The following is a 16,998-nucleotide window of genomic DNA, read 5'->3' on the forward strand; positions in this document are numbered from 1 at the left end:
TGAGCCAGAGGCATGAATAGTAGCAACAGTGGGTTCTGTAATGCGTAGTTTTGGTTCAGAATTGATATTATCAAATAACCAATTTCGAGGAATTTCAAGATCCGTCCAATTGAGTAATTTGGGCTCAATTATGGTATCAAAAGGACGTGGTTCAAACAAAGTGACTAGTTTAGAGTCAATTATAGGAATGGTAGCAGTTTCAAGCTCGCGAGTAAGCTCGTATAGAACTTTCCATTGGATACCTAAACTGGGAGAATCAAAGTCCATTTGAAGTTTAGACAATTGGAGTCTGACTTGAAGTACTTTCTCAATGTTTGGATCGGAAAGTGAAACAAAATAATTAGGTTTAATTTTGAACCACATTAGATTGTTAACAAGGTTGGATTGTACTCCACCGATAAGGGCATCGACGGGCTTATGGAAACGATTATCCATGACGATCGCAACAACTGGTTGGTCGGTTCCTCGTCGAAAGAGAGAGGTAATCTTGATTTGAACTAAGCCAATATGAATATATCGTGCGAGAGGATTCTGTAGTTTCCAACGTTCTATTTTATCCTTGTTGAGATACCTAGACACACACCTGCAACCAATACAGTTACCCGAATCACCAGCTAATTGCACCTAGAAAACCATGCATTCTCCCATTAAGACACCCCTTTTTGAGACAATAGAACTGATTTCCATCCCCATAACTCCCTATCCCTATCAACTAACAAAAATGTCTATGCCCAAAGTATTAAGGCCATCTTCGGTTGCGTGAAATTTGTGCCTTAGAATTAGATTCGCAGAAAATTTAGTTCAAATACGTTTAATCAAGAAAGCACCAATGAGTTCAGTCACTAGTGCTTGTTACTCTCCAATTCATTCTTATACTGGTCACTAGTTCGCAAATATACTGAGTTTTGCTGTAAAAATCAAAGCGTTCAGTCACTAGTTGAATTTCCTGCTCGTATAATTTTGGAAAATATACTGACCATCAGGACTGGTTGGATTTCATGAACTACATAACCGTGGAGAATCGAATTTCACTAGAATTTACTGTTGGAATCGGATTTCAAATTTTCAAGTGCTTTACACAAACCCAGACCTTTAAAAAAATTTGGTCAATTCAAATTCAAGATATTCTCACCGTTTACATACTCCTATATATTGTTAGAGGTATAAATTAAAAAGCAGGAAAACAGAGGAAGTTTTCATGAATTCATCCATAAATCAGGCTGCAAGACTAAAAATAGATTCTATTTTGATCGAACACACTATAATTTTTCAAAAAACAACAAAAACTATGGTTATAATGAAATAATCAGTAATACATTCAAATTAGGTCGTAAATTCAGTAACTTACATCAGATTGGAACTACACCAAAGTCTGACGATGACTCACGAATTAAAACTATGGTTAAAATGAAATAATCAGTAATACATTCTCAGTCTGAGACCTTCTGTAAGCAATTAAGCGATTTCACCAAGGGCCTGTTTGAGTTTCAATTAGAGATTATTATTAATGGTTTAAGATTGTCTTACCCATAAATTCTGTTTGATCCAATAGACAAACTATTTTGACAAAACAAACATGAATAAGACAGCATAAAAGATGATTTCAGCTTTGGAACAACATTTCTTGATAAAGAATCAAAACAAGTGCAAGCAGCACACTACTTTGGTTGCGACTCACTGGAAGTGATAAAAGGCTCATCCTGTAGCCTCCAATGCACCTGAGGTACCACCTCCAATGTCTTGTAGAACTCCAGGGAAAGCACCTGGTTGGTGCAAACCGTGCAATGGAGCACCATTCTCCGTAACTTCACACTTGTAGTCAGCAGGAAAACGCCACGGCCCACAGTAACCACTCTGCAATCCAACAAAACAAGAAATGCACACCAAAATGCAAGGCGATTAGGGCTTCCAACCTTTGAACTAACTAACTAGGCAACAATGTTAAAGCACATTTGGGCTCTATTATCGGTATATAGGTGTAGTGGGCGAGAAGTTACCTGATGAAGAACAAATGCTTCTAGGAGCTGGAGAAAGATTCTGCAGCTAAGGAGGGTGGCATTCCATCATCCCAGAACTCTCTTCCATTCAAGCACCCTCACCAATTTTGAATGATACTGTTTCTTCGATGCAAAGATCAAGTTACTAGTTAATAGTTGCACTTGCATGAAGTTTGTGGTCTCAACTTCTTGAATTAGTTTAAAGGTTCAAATTCCGTGGACAAAATGAGTGAATGTGTTATTTTTCAGGAAAAAAAGATGGTTGCTCTTGTGCTTCTAGGTGCTTCCTTATAATCATACTAATTTAGATTCATGACTACTGATAACAATTATTAGCATTTATGCAAAGGGTTGCCTATATTCAGTACCGAGAAGAACATGAGGTACAAAATAGTGAGATGAGTGTTTCTAGCTACAAACCATTTGAGGAGTACAAATTTGCATAACTCAACCAAATCTTGCTGCAAACAATCTTAACGTAACCTATGTGTTTTATAAATTTCGGAGATTGTCACACTTCCCAAGTGTTCTTTCCTGCTCTACTATGATATCTTCTTAAATTTTAGTTGTTAAGAGTGTGTAGTTCAAATAATTTAAGAGCAATGAAATGCAGGCCAACCTCGTATAAAGAAATACAATAAAAGGGGTGAAATCATGCCATCCAAAGTGGCGATTTGAAGGAGTATCAACTTTACGAAGTGCAGAGGTGGGTGTGCAAAGCCCTAGGGGTTCAAGAGTGCACAAATGTTTACAAAGAGTGTATTAATTAGGTAGAATTTGCATGTGCTAAAGTGTACATAAAAACTATGTGTTATATGTATTGCATGCAAATTGTCAAATTTAAGCCATAGATGACCCCTGTGCACACTGAGATATATATTTATATATATATATATAGGAAATGTTACATTTTTCAAGAAATAGATAGGAGGAGCTAGTCATACATCTTTTTTCTTATTTTTTTTCTTTTGAAATCCTAGTCAAATGGATGAAGCAAAAGAGCTTATTAAGGGATTATAAGGTAGAATTTAAGCAAAAGAGCTTATTAATGGATGAAGCAAAAGAGCTTATAAGGTAGAATTTAAAATTTGGAAACTGGACATTAGGTGTAATCAAGGCCAATGATCCACAACTTATAAGAATACAAAAGAGGACAAACATGAGATAGCCAAACTATTTAATCATCAATCATCACACAACTAGTTCAAAATAAATTATGGAAGTCTTTAAGAACACACATACTAGTTCCAAAATAAAATACATAAAAAATATTTATAAAATTATTTTCTTCAAGAAATAGAGAAAGGAGTTAGCCGAAGGCAGATACCCAAAAGGCCGTTTCATGTTCTTCAGGAGGAACAAAAGCTCATTTTGTTGGGTGTAGGAGCTTACACTGAGAAACAGAGCAAAAAAAGAAGTAAAACAATGTTAGAATAAGCAAAGTAAGAGCCACCAACCATAAGTAGTTCATAAACTGAGTAACAACTCATTTTTATTCATTGATGACCTGGTGGTGCGGTTATTAGTAGCCTTGACGTCATATAAATACTCATATTTGAACATGACATAGCCAAAAAAATATTAAAATCAGTTTAAGCATATTTAATTAGCCAGACAATGTTAAAAAACAGCAGAGAAGCACACATTTGACTGAGTTATGCACCTTCAGATCCATGTTTAGAATTTGAAAGAGTTCCTTTGATACTTTCACATAGCCCACCCAACAATAGAAAAGAATAAAAATGAAAAAGATGTTTACCAATTAACTTTGAAGCCTCCTCCGCAGTCTGGCCATATTCACAGCTGCTGTCACATAGAGCCAATCTGCTATGTTGTTCAACAACTTCAAATAAGCATATCTCCATGTCCTTTTGAGCAATAAAGTCCCAAATAATCCACCAAATCCAACACCAAAACCTAACCCCATACTGATATAAAATTCAGGGGTTATGAAGTTGTCCTCTTGAATGTTGTTGTCTTTTTGGCAGTCATCAACGGAAGAAGGATCTACAGCATCTGTATCATCTCCTGGGCACTTTTTAGGTAGTGGAAGCCCACAAAGTTCTTGATTCCCAATATAAGAAGCAGCATCGAAGCTCTGTAGTTGAGTGCTTGCTGGAATTCTGCCGTATAAATTGTTATATGACAAGTTCAAGACACTAAGGTAATTTAGACGAGCAATGCCGGTAGGAATCTCACCAAAAAGCTGGTTTTTGTACAAATCGAGAGCTTCTAACATTTTCATATTACCGATGTTTTGAAAAATGGTTCCTGTCAAATTGTTTCTCGATAGGTTCAAGAAGATTAATTCTGCAAGACTTGAGAATTCTTGAGGAATTTTTCCAGACAATTTATTGCACGAGAGATCAATACCTCTTACTAGTCCTAGGGTTTTTTTATACTGAGAGACTTGTCCTTTCCATAGCAACGTCACACTGTCCATGTAATCCACAGAACCCAAATAATGAACACCTTTAAAATGTGGAAAAAGGATTTCTTCATCATCACCACCCCTTTGAACACATGATGTGAAATTGTTGATGCACCATGGTATATTTCCAGATATATTGTTTTGAGAGAGATCCAAGATACGAATTTTGTTAAGATGGCATATATTCACAGGTATGCTTCCAAAGAACTCATTCAATCGGAGACTAAGAATCATCATTCTCGTTAGGTGTGACCCTATCCATGTTGGTATTTTTCCTGATAATTTATTTTCTCCTAGATCCAAGTGTATCAAATTTCGGCAATTCTTCAAGGACGAAGGCAATTCGCCAATAAAATTATTGTTGCGCAAATTCAAGGTTTGAAGCTGATGGAGGAAGCCAATAGAGCTAGGAATTCTCCCAGTCAAATTATTGTTAGCGAAATCAAGAATGAGTAAGTTTTCCATTTGCATCCAACAGTCAGGAAGCTCTCCTGATAGTAGGTTAATGCAGAGGTCTATAGCAGTAGTAAAAGACGCACTTTTCATCTTGCATAAGGAAGAAACTGACCCTGAAAATGTATTGTTGTAGAGATGCAATGATGTCACACTGGGATCATAAAGTGGTATGGGACCTTCAAAATGATTAGAGCTCAAATCTATCTCTATATGAAGTTGATCACTATAGAGATTCTTTAATGACAAATTGTACACCATTCCCTTGATTTGGTTGGACGAGAGATTTAGGTAAGCCAGTTTGGGGGATAAATCCCAAAACCGTTTAGGGACAGTATCTGAAATTCCAGCACCAGAGATATCAAGCTCAGAATAATTGTTTTGAGTTAGAAGCCAGTTTGGGAAACGAGGCCCCAACTGGCAAGAGCGCAACTTTATGACATCCAGTTGAAAAGGAGGAATCCAATCAGAACTGAAGTTTAAAACCAACGAGTTACAAGATAAGTCCAAGTGTTGTAAGTTGGAGAGATTGGAGAAGTGGGCTTCAATTAGTGTCCCATTTATCTGATTGTTCGACAGATGCAACTCTCTCAATGATAAAAATACTGTAAGACGAGGCAATGACCCCGTAATACAATTTTCAGAAAGATCTAGAACAACAATGGTGGAAATTTGTCCAAAACTTTCCGGGAAAGATCCATTCAATTGATTATAATCAAGATACAATTCCCTCAAGTTTGAAAATTTTGTAATATCTGGTAATGAACCACTGAGTTTATTCTCACTCAATTGCAAAATCTCTAATGTGTTCTCCACAGGCCCTGACAAGTTCTGAAGAAACTTAGGAAGCTGTTCTGTTAAATTGTTTTGTGACAGATGTAATGTTCGTAAACTACTCAAGTTCCCAAAAGATTTTGGAATTCCGCCCTCAAGGTGATTGGAAGAGAGATCAAGATGGGTTAGGAAATTCAGGTTTCCAAAAGCATTTGGAATCAGACCTTGCAAGTTGTTCTGAGAAAGATACACTTCAACAAGACTGCTATTGAAGTTGCACAACCAGCTGAATATTGAAGATGTGAGAGAATTCACAGAAAGATTAAGGGAAGCAAGAGACTTCGAAGAATTAATCAACGAAAGAGTGGAGGGAATGACAGCACGCAGTCTACAAGAAGACAATTGCAAGTCTGTTAAAAGAGGAAGATTACTAGTTGCCTCCATCCAATCAGTTGCTTCACTAAGGTCAACGGTACTCAGATCAAGGAATCTTAATGAAGAAAGATGAGAAAGCCACCTAAGATTTTTTACACTCAAATCATTACGGCTGAGATCAAGAGAGCACAATTCCGAAAGGTTCCCAAACTGAGATGGAACTTCGCCGGAAAAGCCAGCCCCTGTAAGATTAACGTGTTGTAATCTTCGGAGGAAACCAATGAACTTGGGGATGTGGTTCCCTCCAAAATCATTGTAACTGAGGTCTAAATACTTCAAATGCTGCAATTCAAGCAATGAAGGACTAATCTTACCTTGCAAACGCTGATAGGAACCGTAGAGAGGGGGCGGGACATGAAGATCAAGCATGATGACATGACCAGTGCGGTTGCTACACCAGACTCCTCTCCATTTGCAGCAGTCTTTATTCTCTTTTGCGCTCCCCCAAGAAGAGAGAAGACCATAATCATCAACAAGGCTACGTTTAAAATCAAGGAGAGCTCGTCTCTCCCTCTCTATGCACCTCACATTAGCATCATCTCCAACTCCCAAAGTGAATAATCCAGGAGCTGGTTTCATTTTCATGCATAACAGAAGTAGCACAACAACAATCATGTGGAGAAATTTAAGGAAGATCTCTCCAATTATCATTTTAAGAACAGAAAAGATTACAATCAGAAATCAGAATAAAGCAGCAAGAACTCAAATTAATTATGGTTTTGCACATATAGAGTATAAAAATGAAATATTGAATTATAGCATTTTTCTTAACGTAAATCATGGTTCCAAAGTCAAGGTCCACATCAAAGTCGTCTATGGCTGTAACATGAAGGCCAATTTTTCCTTATATTATTCTTCGTCTGTTTATTATTCATCAAACAACAACCAATAACTTTCGAGGCCTTAAAATTAAGAGTTTAATATGCTTTTCAGTTGCTTTCTCTCCACCATATAAAGGATTTGATCAACAAACACTTTGTCGTCTACAAAATGAAATGCCAGAGAAGTCAACAAGTCAGGATCAAGATCCCCACATCAAAGTCAACTCTGGCTATAATGCAAGTCTGTTTATTACTCATAAGTCACAATAAGACCAAGTTTCTCCATATATTATTCTTCAGTCAACAACAACCAGTAGGTGTGTAGATATTTTATTCAAGTATCTATCATTCACTGTCGGCGTTTTGTGTCATGATAGTAATTTCGTCGAATGACTGGTATGCACTATATGGTAGACGTCTCAAGGATTTCTCTCCATGATATTGGAACCCCATTAACCCCTTAAAAACTAATGTAAGCATTTGAAACATTAGTCACCATCTGTTTAGTTTATTTATTTTTTATTTTTTTGGGTAAAAATAAACCAACAGATATGTCAAAGCAGACAGTACTAGTAAAATTGTAAGACATCAAGTGGAAAACATTTCTAAATCAATTCATGATGTATTATAATCAAGAAATGAAAGATACGTATTATAAAATGGATAGTCTCATACTCTTCTGACGCCATGGAGCTCGAATCCCTGGATTTCTCTTCTCTTCTCTTCTCTTTGAGTTTCGCTCTCAGGCTCTGCGCATCGCTCTTGCTCTCACTGGTGTGACTTAAATTTTGTTGCTCACACGCTCCAATGGTGATTTCAAGTTCTTTAAGTACAATAAGATATATATATATATATAATCAGTACACAAAATGAATTGCCATGAAAAGGTGAGGATAAAGAATTACAATGAAAAAGTGTGTGTGACTCTCATCCGCGAAGGTGCATGTGTGATTCTCATCTGCGTGTCATTGTGGATAGCATTCAGCTGCGGGTTTAAAATAATAGCAAAAATGGATCCGGTTCGCAGGATACTTAGATATATATATATATAGGAATAAACTTATAAAGAAACTCTTGATGCACGCGTTATATATATATACAGAGGAATAAACTTATAAAGAAATTCTTAGTGCATTCCAGGAAGGTAGCAACACACTACGACAGCGATTATGGGGTTACAACAAAAGGGCATTTTGAAGAATAACCAAACAATCACATAGATTGAAGGGGATAAGGAGTAATCTGAAATGTCACTTACGCCAAAACCTAGTGTCGTTTACTATAGCATCGTTTACTATAGCATAAACCTAAAAAGTGTTGAACCAATATCTATTGTTCAAACAGGAGAAATCTAGTTGCGAAGATATCTCCAAGGATGAGCCGATAGAACTAGTTTAAAAAACACAATCTAGGTCCGGAAGTTATATGTACTTGCACGCAATAATATAGCTTAGGGGATTATGGTGACATTTTCATGCATAGTAGAAGTAGCACAACAACAATCATGTGGAGAAATTTAAGGAAGCTTTCTCCAATTATCATTTTCAGAACAGAAAAGATTACAATCAGAAATCCGAATAAAGCAGCAAGAACACAAATTAATTATGGTTTTGCACATATAGAGTTGAAAAATGAAATATTGAATTATAGCATTTTTCTAAAAGTAAATCATGGTTCCCAAGTCAAGGTCCACGTCAAAGTCGTCTATGACTGTAATGCAACTCAATTTCTTCATCAGTCACATGCATGAAGGCCAATTTTTTCTTATATTATTCTGTGTCTCAAACAACAACCAATAACTTAAAATTAAGAGTTTAATATGCTTTTTAGTTGCTTTCTCTCCACTATATAGAGGATTTGATCAACAAACACTTTGTCTTCTACAAAATGAAATGCCAGAGAAATCAACAAGTCAGGATCAAGATCCCCACATCAAAGTCAACTCTGGCTATAACGCAAGTCGGTTTATTATTCATCAAGTCACAATAAGACCAAGTTTCCTCCATATATTATTCTTCAGTCAGCAAAAACCAGTAGCCGTGTTTTTGGGGTGTAGAGCAAAAAAACACCCTCAAATATGCTTACAATGCATATCACATCCCTCTCATACAAAAAACATCTTGACTAAAACATTTAAAACTAAACTTGACTAAAATACCCTTAGTCAACAATTTTATAAAATATATAAAAATACAAAAATTTGTAAAAAGACCAAAAAGGACAATAAAAAGTGATTTATTTTATTTTTTTTTATTATTATTATTTTTTTTTTACGGAACACGTCGTCCGCGTAGACTTTGTAGAAGCCCTTGGCGGTGTCGAAGTAGCCGAAGAAGACGGAGTTGGAGAAGAAAGAGAAGAGGTTAGGGACGGTGGAGGAACCGGATGAGGTGGGACCGGAGAAGAGGATCTGGGAATGGTGCGAATCGTACCAAGCACGTTCGCGAGGGTCAAAGAGCACCTCGTAGGTGTTGATGAGCTCCTAGAAGGAGGCGGTGGCATCGGCTTCGGAGACGCCGAACTGGACGAGCTTATCGGGGTGGTGCTGGAGGGCAAGCTTCCTGTAAGACGACCGGATCTCGTCGGCAGTACAGTCACGGCCGAACCCTAAGACCTCGTAGAGACATCGTTTTTCCGGCGACGCCGAAATATGAAACATCGTGTCTCAGAGTTTCAAACCCGTCGTTTTCCACCTCCGATGGTTTGGGGAATTAAAGGCGTCGCGACCCTTGGAGAGAAGGAGATCAGCGAAGGAAGGGGTTTTGACAGTGGAGGAATCGGTGGTGGTGTAACGACCCGAACCCGTGGGTGTGAATCATTAACTAGGTCCTTAACCAGACCCGAGGTCAACTAAGGGTACAATCATCATTTCTTGTGCTCATAGGTAGTATTCGATTCACTACAAGACTCAAGATACACCAAATACAATCTTAAAAGTAAGGGGGTCAAAGCACTGGTCAAAGGGGAAGGGTCAGCCAGCTGGTGGCCATTCGTCGGCCGGCTAAAACTACATGTTCGATCAGCTGACGGGGATGACCAACCGGCCGAAACGGTTGTTCAAGTTGCAAACTCTCGGGACTTTGCTAAAATGGTTCATCGGTCAACTGAAAGTGAGGTTCGGCCAACTGATGAAGGAGGTTCAGTCGCCTGGTGGTGAGGTTCGGCCGGCCGAAACAAGGTCTTCTAGGACTCAACTCTCTGGAATGCCAAAATGTGCACTATCAGCCGGCTAATGGTCCTTGTTAGCCGGCCGACAGGCCTTGGGAAACTACTATCTGGAGCAGATAACACCAAAAGGACTAGGCTCGTTGTGAGCCAACCTGCACAAGACCTGATACGCAACCAAATCCCGAATTCACGACAAAAATATACAACATTACACAGGTATAAGCATCAATAGTTTGTCACAAAATATACCATCACTTCCCATTCATTACAACATACTTACATAGTTCCAAATTTACAACAAGTGGTACCATAACATTATAACTACATTACAAAACGAATACATTCTTAGGTTGAGGCTTTACAAATGGATGGGTTAAAATACAAAAGGCGGCAAAAACATGAAATTCTATTCCCCTTCAAGCTTGTGGTGGATTGTCATCCGCCACCTCCTTTCCGTGACCTGAAAATGTTAATATAAAGGAGTGAGCACAATGGCTCAGTAAGAGGTGCCTAAGACACACCTCTTGTGACCCCGTGAATCCATACAATGAATAGAATGAAGAAAACGGAGTCATACCATACCGGGGGATAACTTAACAACAATCAACAGTCCAAGTCATAAATGAGCTATGCCTGCAATATTTCTATTTTTTTACCATTTTCCATTTTTTTAGTATATTCTGAATTTTTCGAGCATATTTTCGTCTTTTCTAGTTTTACGTACCGGACACCGTGGGGTGTGCCGGATGTGTCCGAGAGTTGGTTGGGGCATTTCTTTGAGTCCATGACTCTCTTGTGTTCGGGGACAGTCACAGCAGGCTCGGTCTACACCTACAGTTCCTGTTTCCTTGGGGAAGTTGATTTGTCACCACTGTCAATAGCCGGGGCACATCAAGCCTCGCTGCCCCTAGTTGCAGCCTCAGGGCAGTCGTTCTCAGATTGGTAAGTCTTCAGCTTCGACACAAGGGCTCCAAGGGATTTACCATTACTGCAAGTAGCCTGAGCATTTCAAGAGGAAGTGTCCATACCTACAGACAGAGCACAAAGTGGCGCTGGTTCATAGGCCACACCTGCACAATCTACAACTGTTCAGTCGGGTTTCAGGGTGCCTCAAACACCACAACCAGTGGCGCCATCAGTTGGTTCTTATCCGAGTAAAGGTTTTACACCTACTGCTTCCGGACATCAGTCGGGCCATCAGGGCAATTCTCAGCAGTCAAGGGCTCAGGGACGAGTCTACGCATTGCCACAGGCCGATGTTTTCGCAGGGACTTCTATGGTTCGAGGTATCCTTCCAGTTTTCAATTCTTGGGCTAGAGTTCTTGTTGACACTGGTGCATCACATTCATTCATATTTGCTTCATTTGTACATTCGTTGGGTCTGGAGGTCACGCAGCGGGATAATTTCTTTTGTGTTGACACACTAGTTGGGGGTCTAGTGTTTTTGGACCGTGTTTATCGAGGTTGTGCTATTGAGATAGCTAGGCAGACCTTAGAGTTCGATTTTGTTATTTTTGACATGACGGGCTTTGACGTCATTCTTGGGATGGATTGTGATGAGCACTGAAAAGTGCGCATTTAAACCCCTTAAGCTTAGGTATTCTATGACCTTTATCTATCTTATTTTCCCATTTTAGACTAATTTCATGTTATTGCCCTTTTCAGGCACTTATCCCAAAAATAAGTTAATTCAGCCAAATAAGAGCTTAAAATAAGCTTACTCAAGCTGGATGGAAGAAATGAGCAAAGTGGAAGCAGAATGAAGCAAAGGATGGAAATTCAACATGTTCGATCGATCTCAAGAATACTTCAATCGATCTGGAATTCATCGATCTAGACATTTCAAGATGGATCCAAGCCTTTGTCCTTATCCAAAAGAATCCACCAAGTTCGATCGATCCAACATTTCTCAGATCGATCAAAATGATTCGATCTTATCCACACCTACCACCTACCTACCACTTTTGTCTTTTTCCCAAAAATATCCCAAAATATCTCAGAGATTTGTCTTTATTCAAAAAGGCACCTCCAAAGATGATTGATCTCTGCAGTATTCGATGGATCTCAACCAAATTTGATCGATCTCACCATAGTTCGATCAATTGAACCTCCTCAAGTCCGAAAGAAAATAGATTCCAACTCATTAAAAGTTAGCTCATAGTGCAATCATTAGAGGGACCTTGGAGTACAAGCCCAGACCAATGGGTGTAACACTTGACTTACCTATATAAGGATTTTGAGCCATTTTTACATCATAACTTGTAACATTCAACATAACTTGTATATTTTCATATCTTGGAGAGGAGGCTAGAGACCAAAGAGAGCTTTTCACACACCTTTGGGAGTTCTTCCATTCTTCTAGGGTTTCCATCAAGAATGAGGTCATTCCTACCATGGAGATAGCCTTTGAGGGTTGGATGACTACTTCAATGAGTGGCTAGACATCTACTTGGGGCTAGAGTAACCCCTAAGTTTACTTCCTAGACTTAGTTCTTTGTATATTTTTGGGGATTCATTTGTAACAAATGTTTTGATCTTGGATTTATATATATATCTTGTGGTTCCTACTTGATGTGTATGGATTAATGCTTTCAATTGATTATCTATTTCTAACCATATATCTATGTATGCTAGAATGGATGATTCATGTGTTTTTCTCTAGATTTAGTGGAGTTTATGCATGTCTATGTGTATGAATGAAGTTAATCTAGAGATGGTCAAAACATAGAGCTTAATTGAACACTCTTGCAATTTATTTGATGGTTCACACTTGTTTCTTGATGGATTGTACCACACCTTTAGCTTACTTAGTTTAATTTCATGTCTTTAGTGTAGATGTAGTGTAGTTGCTTTAAATTCATAGATAGGTGGACAATCTACTCTTGTTCCTTGGTGTTCCATACTTATGAATGCATTAGGTGTATGTTTCTAATTAGTTGTGTGTGCATAAATTGTGGTTTCATTGAATGGATTTTGGTCTCATTTGATAGGTTGTGCTTTTCATTTGATTTGGCTTGACAATCTATGCTTATTTGTCATCCATGCCTAGTTTCAATTAATGTCACACATACACACACAAGTTACAAGTCAATTTCCCCATTAATATATAATTGCTAGTGTCTAGTGAAGTCAAGTTTAGTGGTGAGCTTTAGTACCCCAAGTCCTCCCCTCTATATCTTTCTCTACTTTATTAATCATTGAATTTTGTTTACTTTAATTTCATTTGTATAATAGCTTAATCAATCAATCCAACCAATCTTTGATCACTCGACCTACTAACCCTATATATTGTTTCCATTGCTAGTGCACGCCTATAATCCCTTGGGACGATCCCTATTGACCCTAGCTATATTTTTTTAGTTAGAGGTAGTAGTAGCATTTATAAATTTAAAACTTGGCCACATTGCACACTCACACTCTTAGTTTATCTCTTTGCACACTTTTAGACGTTGGTACGGCGACAACACCAAGTTTTTGGCGCCGTTGCCGGGGATTGAATTGGTAATGCCGTGTTTTGGAAACAAATAAGAATTAGTACTCTTTTGATCGTGACTTTAATTTATTTTCTTTTTAGTTATTTATTGTGTTTGTTCTTATTTGTCTAGGTGCATTGAGCAATGAAGTTGAGCAGAGGAAAATTCAAAGCAAGAAGCTAAGCTAAGCATAAAAAAAGGCTAAAAATCTAAAAATTGCAAAGCAAGCAAGGCTTGAAAATTGAAAGTTAAATTGAGGTGGTTAAGGACCCTTTGTGAGATCTTTCTAACTCAATCTCTAGTTAAATCGTCGGCCCGCGTGGTGGCAAGTTTTTTAATTCTAGATAGATCGTGAGCCCGCGTGGAGGCAATTTACTTTTCTTTGCATGTTGTTCAAGCATGGGAGCATGGGATCATTGTATGTGAAGATTGGTTAATTGATTTGTTGTGGGGGCGAAGTGTTTGTTACTTGCTTATTTCTTATTATTTGTTTTGCTAGTGCATGCATAGTCGTAGGTCATTAAATCCTACTCTTGTCCCTCTTAATTTTCATCTTGAATCGGTTGTTCGTAATCCTAGGGAAGAGGTAGTTCTTATCACTCCATTTCACCAGTGGAGGAAGTAAATAATAACCATGTGGAGGACCTTGGTTACATAAACCAACAAGGCATCCTCCACCCTAATATGCATCATAAAAATATCTAAGTACCATTAGGCATGACTAGAACATTCATTCCACCACAACAAGAAGGCCAAATTCCATTGGGAATGCCTCAACGAATCTTTGCTGCACAACCTCTTATGGTTCAAGCTAACCACGGTGTTCGAGTAGCACCACTGGTTGTAAATCCCTCTCTTGCTTTAAGAGACCATTATGTGCCTAATGAATATAATGCACCTACTTGCATTCAATTGCCACCATTTAGAGCACATCACTATGAAATCAAACCATAAACCATTCAAATGATTCCCAACTATCATAGACTTCCAAGTGAAGAACCCTATAAGCATTTGGATGAGTTTCTTGAAGTGTGTTCCACCGTGAAATACACAGACATGCCAGAAGAAGTGTTAAGACTCAAACTTTTTCCTTTTACCCTCAAAGACAAGGCAAAATATTGGTTCAACAATCTTAGGCCTTTTTCGATAACTTCTTAGGCGGAAATGCAACAAGAGTTCTTGAAGAAGTATTACCCGGTTTCAAAGACCAATGCCATGAGAACTTCAATTAGAGAATTTTCTCAAAGGGATAGGGAAATGTTTCATGAGGCATGGAAAAGGTTTAATGACTTACTTAGGAAGTGTCCACATCATGACATACCTAAGTGGCAATTAGTTCAATATTTCCTTGAAAGTTTACCGGACAATCACAAGGGTATGGTTGATGCATCTATGGGTGGTTCTTACCTTGATAAGCATGAAAATGATATGTGGCAATTGTATGAAAGTATGAGCGAAAATTAAATGCATAGATCTTTGTCTTCTAAAAATGATAGAAATCTAGGTGGAAGGAAGAATGTTGGTTTGCATCAAGTTGACAACTCCAATGATATAGCCGCCGAGATAAAATCCATATCTCAAAGGTTTGATCAACCAAACTTCAGCGAATCAAATGACTTCCTCTCCTAATCATGTTCATCATCGTGCATCTAATGAATCATGCATGACTTGTTCAAGTGTGTTACATTCTACTTCCATTTTTTCCCATGGACATGTGCAAAATGACAACCATGAGCAAGCCAATGCCATTTTTACTAACCAAGGGAATAATCCCTATGGCAATCATTATAATCCAGGATGGAGGAACCATCCGAACTTTTCTTGGAAATGCCAAGGGGAAAGCTCAAACCCTCCCCAAGGTGGTTTTCAAAGAAAGCATGTTCCGCCTCCAATACAAGGCCAAGGTTCCTAAGGAATTAGATCATCATCATTCCAATCACATGGAAATCAATTTTCAAATTCTCATTTCCCTAATCAACCATCTTATTCTCAAGGAAATTCTAGGAGTCCTGCTTTTGAAGAGAAAGTTTTGACCGCTTTAGGCACTCTAGAGGCGAACACTCAATTGTTTCATTCTCACTCTCAATCCATTGCTAAGCTAGAAACCCAAGTAGGGCAAATAGCTAGTACTTTAAATGTAGAGAGAAAGGCAAAATGCCTTTGAATGCCCCACCAAAGCAACAATGTGTTGTGAAGACTCATTCCTCATCGGAAGGCCCCACAATTGAGCATGTCAATACGGTGACAACCTTGAGAAGTGTGAAGATTGTGGACAACCAAGTAGGTATGTCCAATGAAGAGAGTAAACCGGTGCAACCAAAAGTTGACAGCTGTCTTGTTCCACATTTTATTCCTTCTTCATTGCATGTGCATGATCATCATGTTGAGAAAGCATTGAAAAATGATTTGAAAGATGATTTAAAGCATGATTTGAAAAGGACTTGAAAAATTCTTGTGTTGATGATGTTTCAAAGAAAGATTTTAAAAAAGCTTTTGAGCCAAGAGCTCCATTTCCTGATGCCTTGAAAGGATCCATTTATCTTGATAAACAAAAAACCAAGATCAATGAAATCATTGAAATGTTTAGGCAAGTGAAGATTAATCTTCCGTTTTTGGATGCAATTAAGCAAATTCCGGCTTATGCCAAGTTCTTAAAGGATCTTTGCACCCAAAAGAGGAAGATCAAAAGCCAAGCACCAAGAAAAGTGGTCTTGACCAAGCAAGTGAGCTCTATTTTGCAACATAACACTCTCCCAAAATTCAAAGACCCCGGTTCACCTACTACTTCTTGCATCATTGGTGACCAGGTCATTAATCAGGCTCTCTTAGACTTAGGAGCAAGTGTCAATCTTCTTCCATATTCAGTGTATGTCAAATTGGGCTTAGGAGACTTGAAACCGACGTCGGTAGTTTTATAACTTGCCGACCGATCAATCAAAAATTCTCGGGGTATCATTGAGGATGTTTTGATTAAAATTGATAAGTTCTTCTTCCCGGTTGATTTCGTTGTCATTGGCATGGAACCAGTTCCAAATCCCAAGAGCCAAATTCCCATTATCCTTGGCCGTCCATTCTTGGCAACTTCAAATGCCAACATCAATTGTAGAATGGGGATAATGAAAATCTTATTTAGCCATATGAAAGTGAAGTTGAACATCTTCAACCCAACCCCGAATTCAATGGACCAACATAAAGAAGTGTTTGTTGTAGAGGAGTGTGTAAACCATAAATTTGATGAAGTTAATTTTTTACTTGATGTTGAACATTTCCATGGTTTGTCTACCAACTTGAAAGCACAGAAAGTTGCATTGAAGTCAAGTGTTCCAAGGGCATGGAAGCCCAAGAGTTGTTTTTACTAAAGACCGTCAATGTTGTTTGAATCAAATCCAATAAGTTCCTTAGGGATCAATTTGTTGGGTAGGGTTCAAAAATCCATTCACCCCGTC

General features: G+C 38.3%; 1 protein-coding gene and 1 pseudogene across 4 annotated transcripts; both read right to left on the bottom strand.

Moving 5' to 3' along the window:
• Nucleotides 1–1,297: 1,297 nt before the first annotated feature.
• On the bottom strand, nucleotides 1,298–8,451 carry LOC132271709 (receptor-like protein EIX2). 4 transcript variants are annotated; one of them, XM_059773160.1, is made up of 4 exons: nucleotides 3,757–7,562; nucleotides 3,325–3,390; nucleotides 1,998–2,114; nucleotides 1,298–1,854 (listed from the first exon to the last, which is right to left on the bottom strand). In XM_059773160.1, exon 1 carries the CDS (start codon nucleotides 6,739–6,741, stop codon nucleotides 3,760–3,762), a length of 2,982 nt encoding a protein of 993 aa, XP_059629143.1. In that variant the 5' UTR covers nucleotides 6,742–7,562; the 3' UTR covers nucleotides 1,298–1,854; nucleotides 1,998–2,114; nucleotides 3,325–3,390; nucleotides 3,757–3,759. The 4 variants fall into 4 exon arrangements, 3 of the variants coding, with proteins under 3 accessions (XP_059629143.1, XP_059629144.1, XP_059629142.1); XM_059773161.1 differs by having other exon boundaries at nucleotides 1,998–2,120; XR_009469774.1 differs by lacking the exon at nucleotides 3,757–7,562 and adding an exon at nucleotides 7,587–8,451 and having other exon boundaries at nucleotides 1,998–3,390.
• Nucleotides 8,452–14,772: 6,321 nt separating this feature from the next.
• Nucleotides 14,773–14,871, bottom strand: LOC132272173 (small nucleolar RNA R71; annotated as a pseudogene).
• Nucleotides 14,872–16,998: the final 2,127 nt, after the last annotated feature.

Source organism: Cornus florida, unplaced genomic scaffold (assembly GCF_030987335.1).
Source record: "Cornus florida cultivar Cherokee Brave unplaced genomic scaffold, ASM3098733v1 CherokeeBrave_3.0.0_Hap2_Chr08, whole genome shotgun sequence".
Classification (NCBI taxonomy): Eukaryota; Viridiplantae; Streptophyta; class Magnoliopsida; order Cornales; family Cornaceae; genus Cornus; species Cornus florida.

What these genes read in the sequence shown, in the direction of transcription:
- LOC132271709 (XM_059773160.1), bottom strand. Translation starts at nt 6,741, where the DNA reads ATGATAATTGGAGAGATCTTCCTTAAATTTCTCCACATGATTGTTGTT.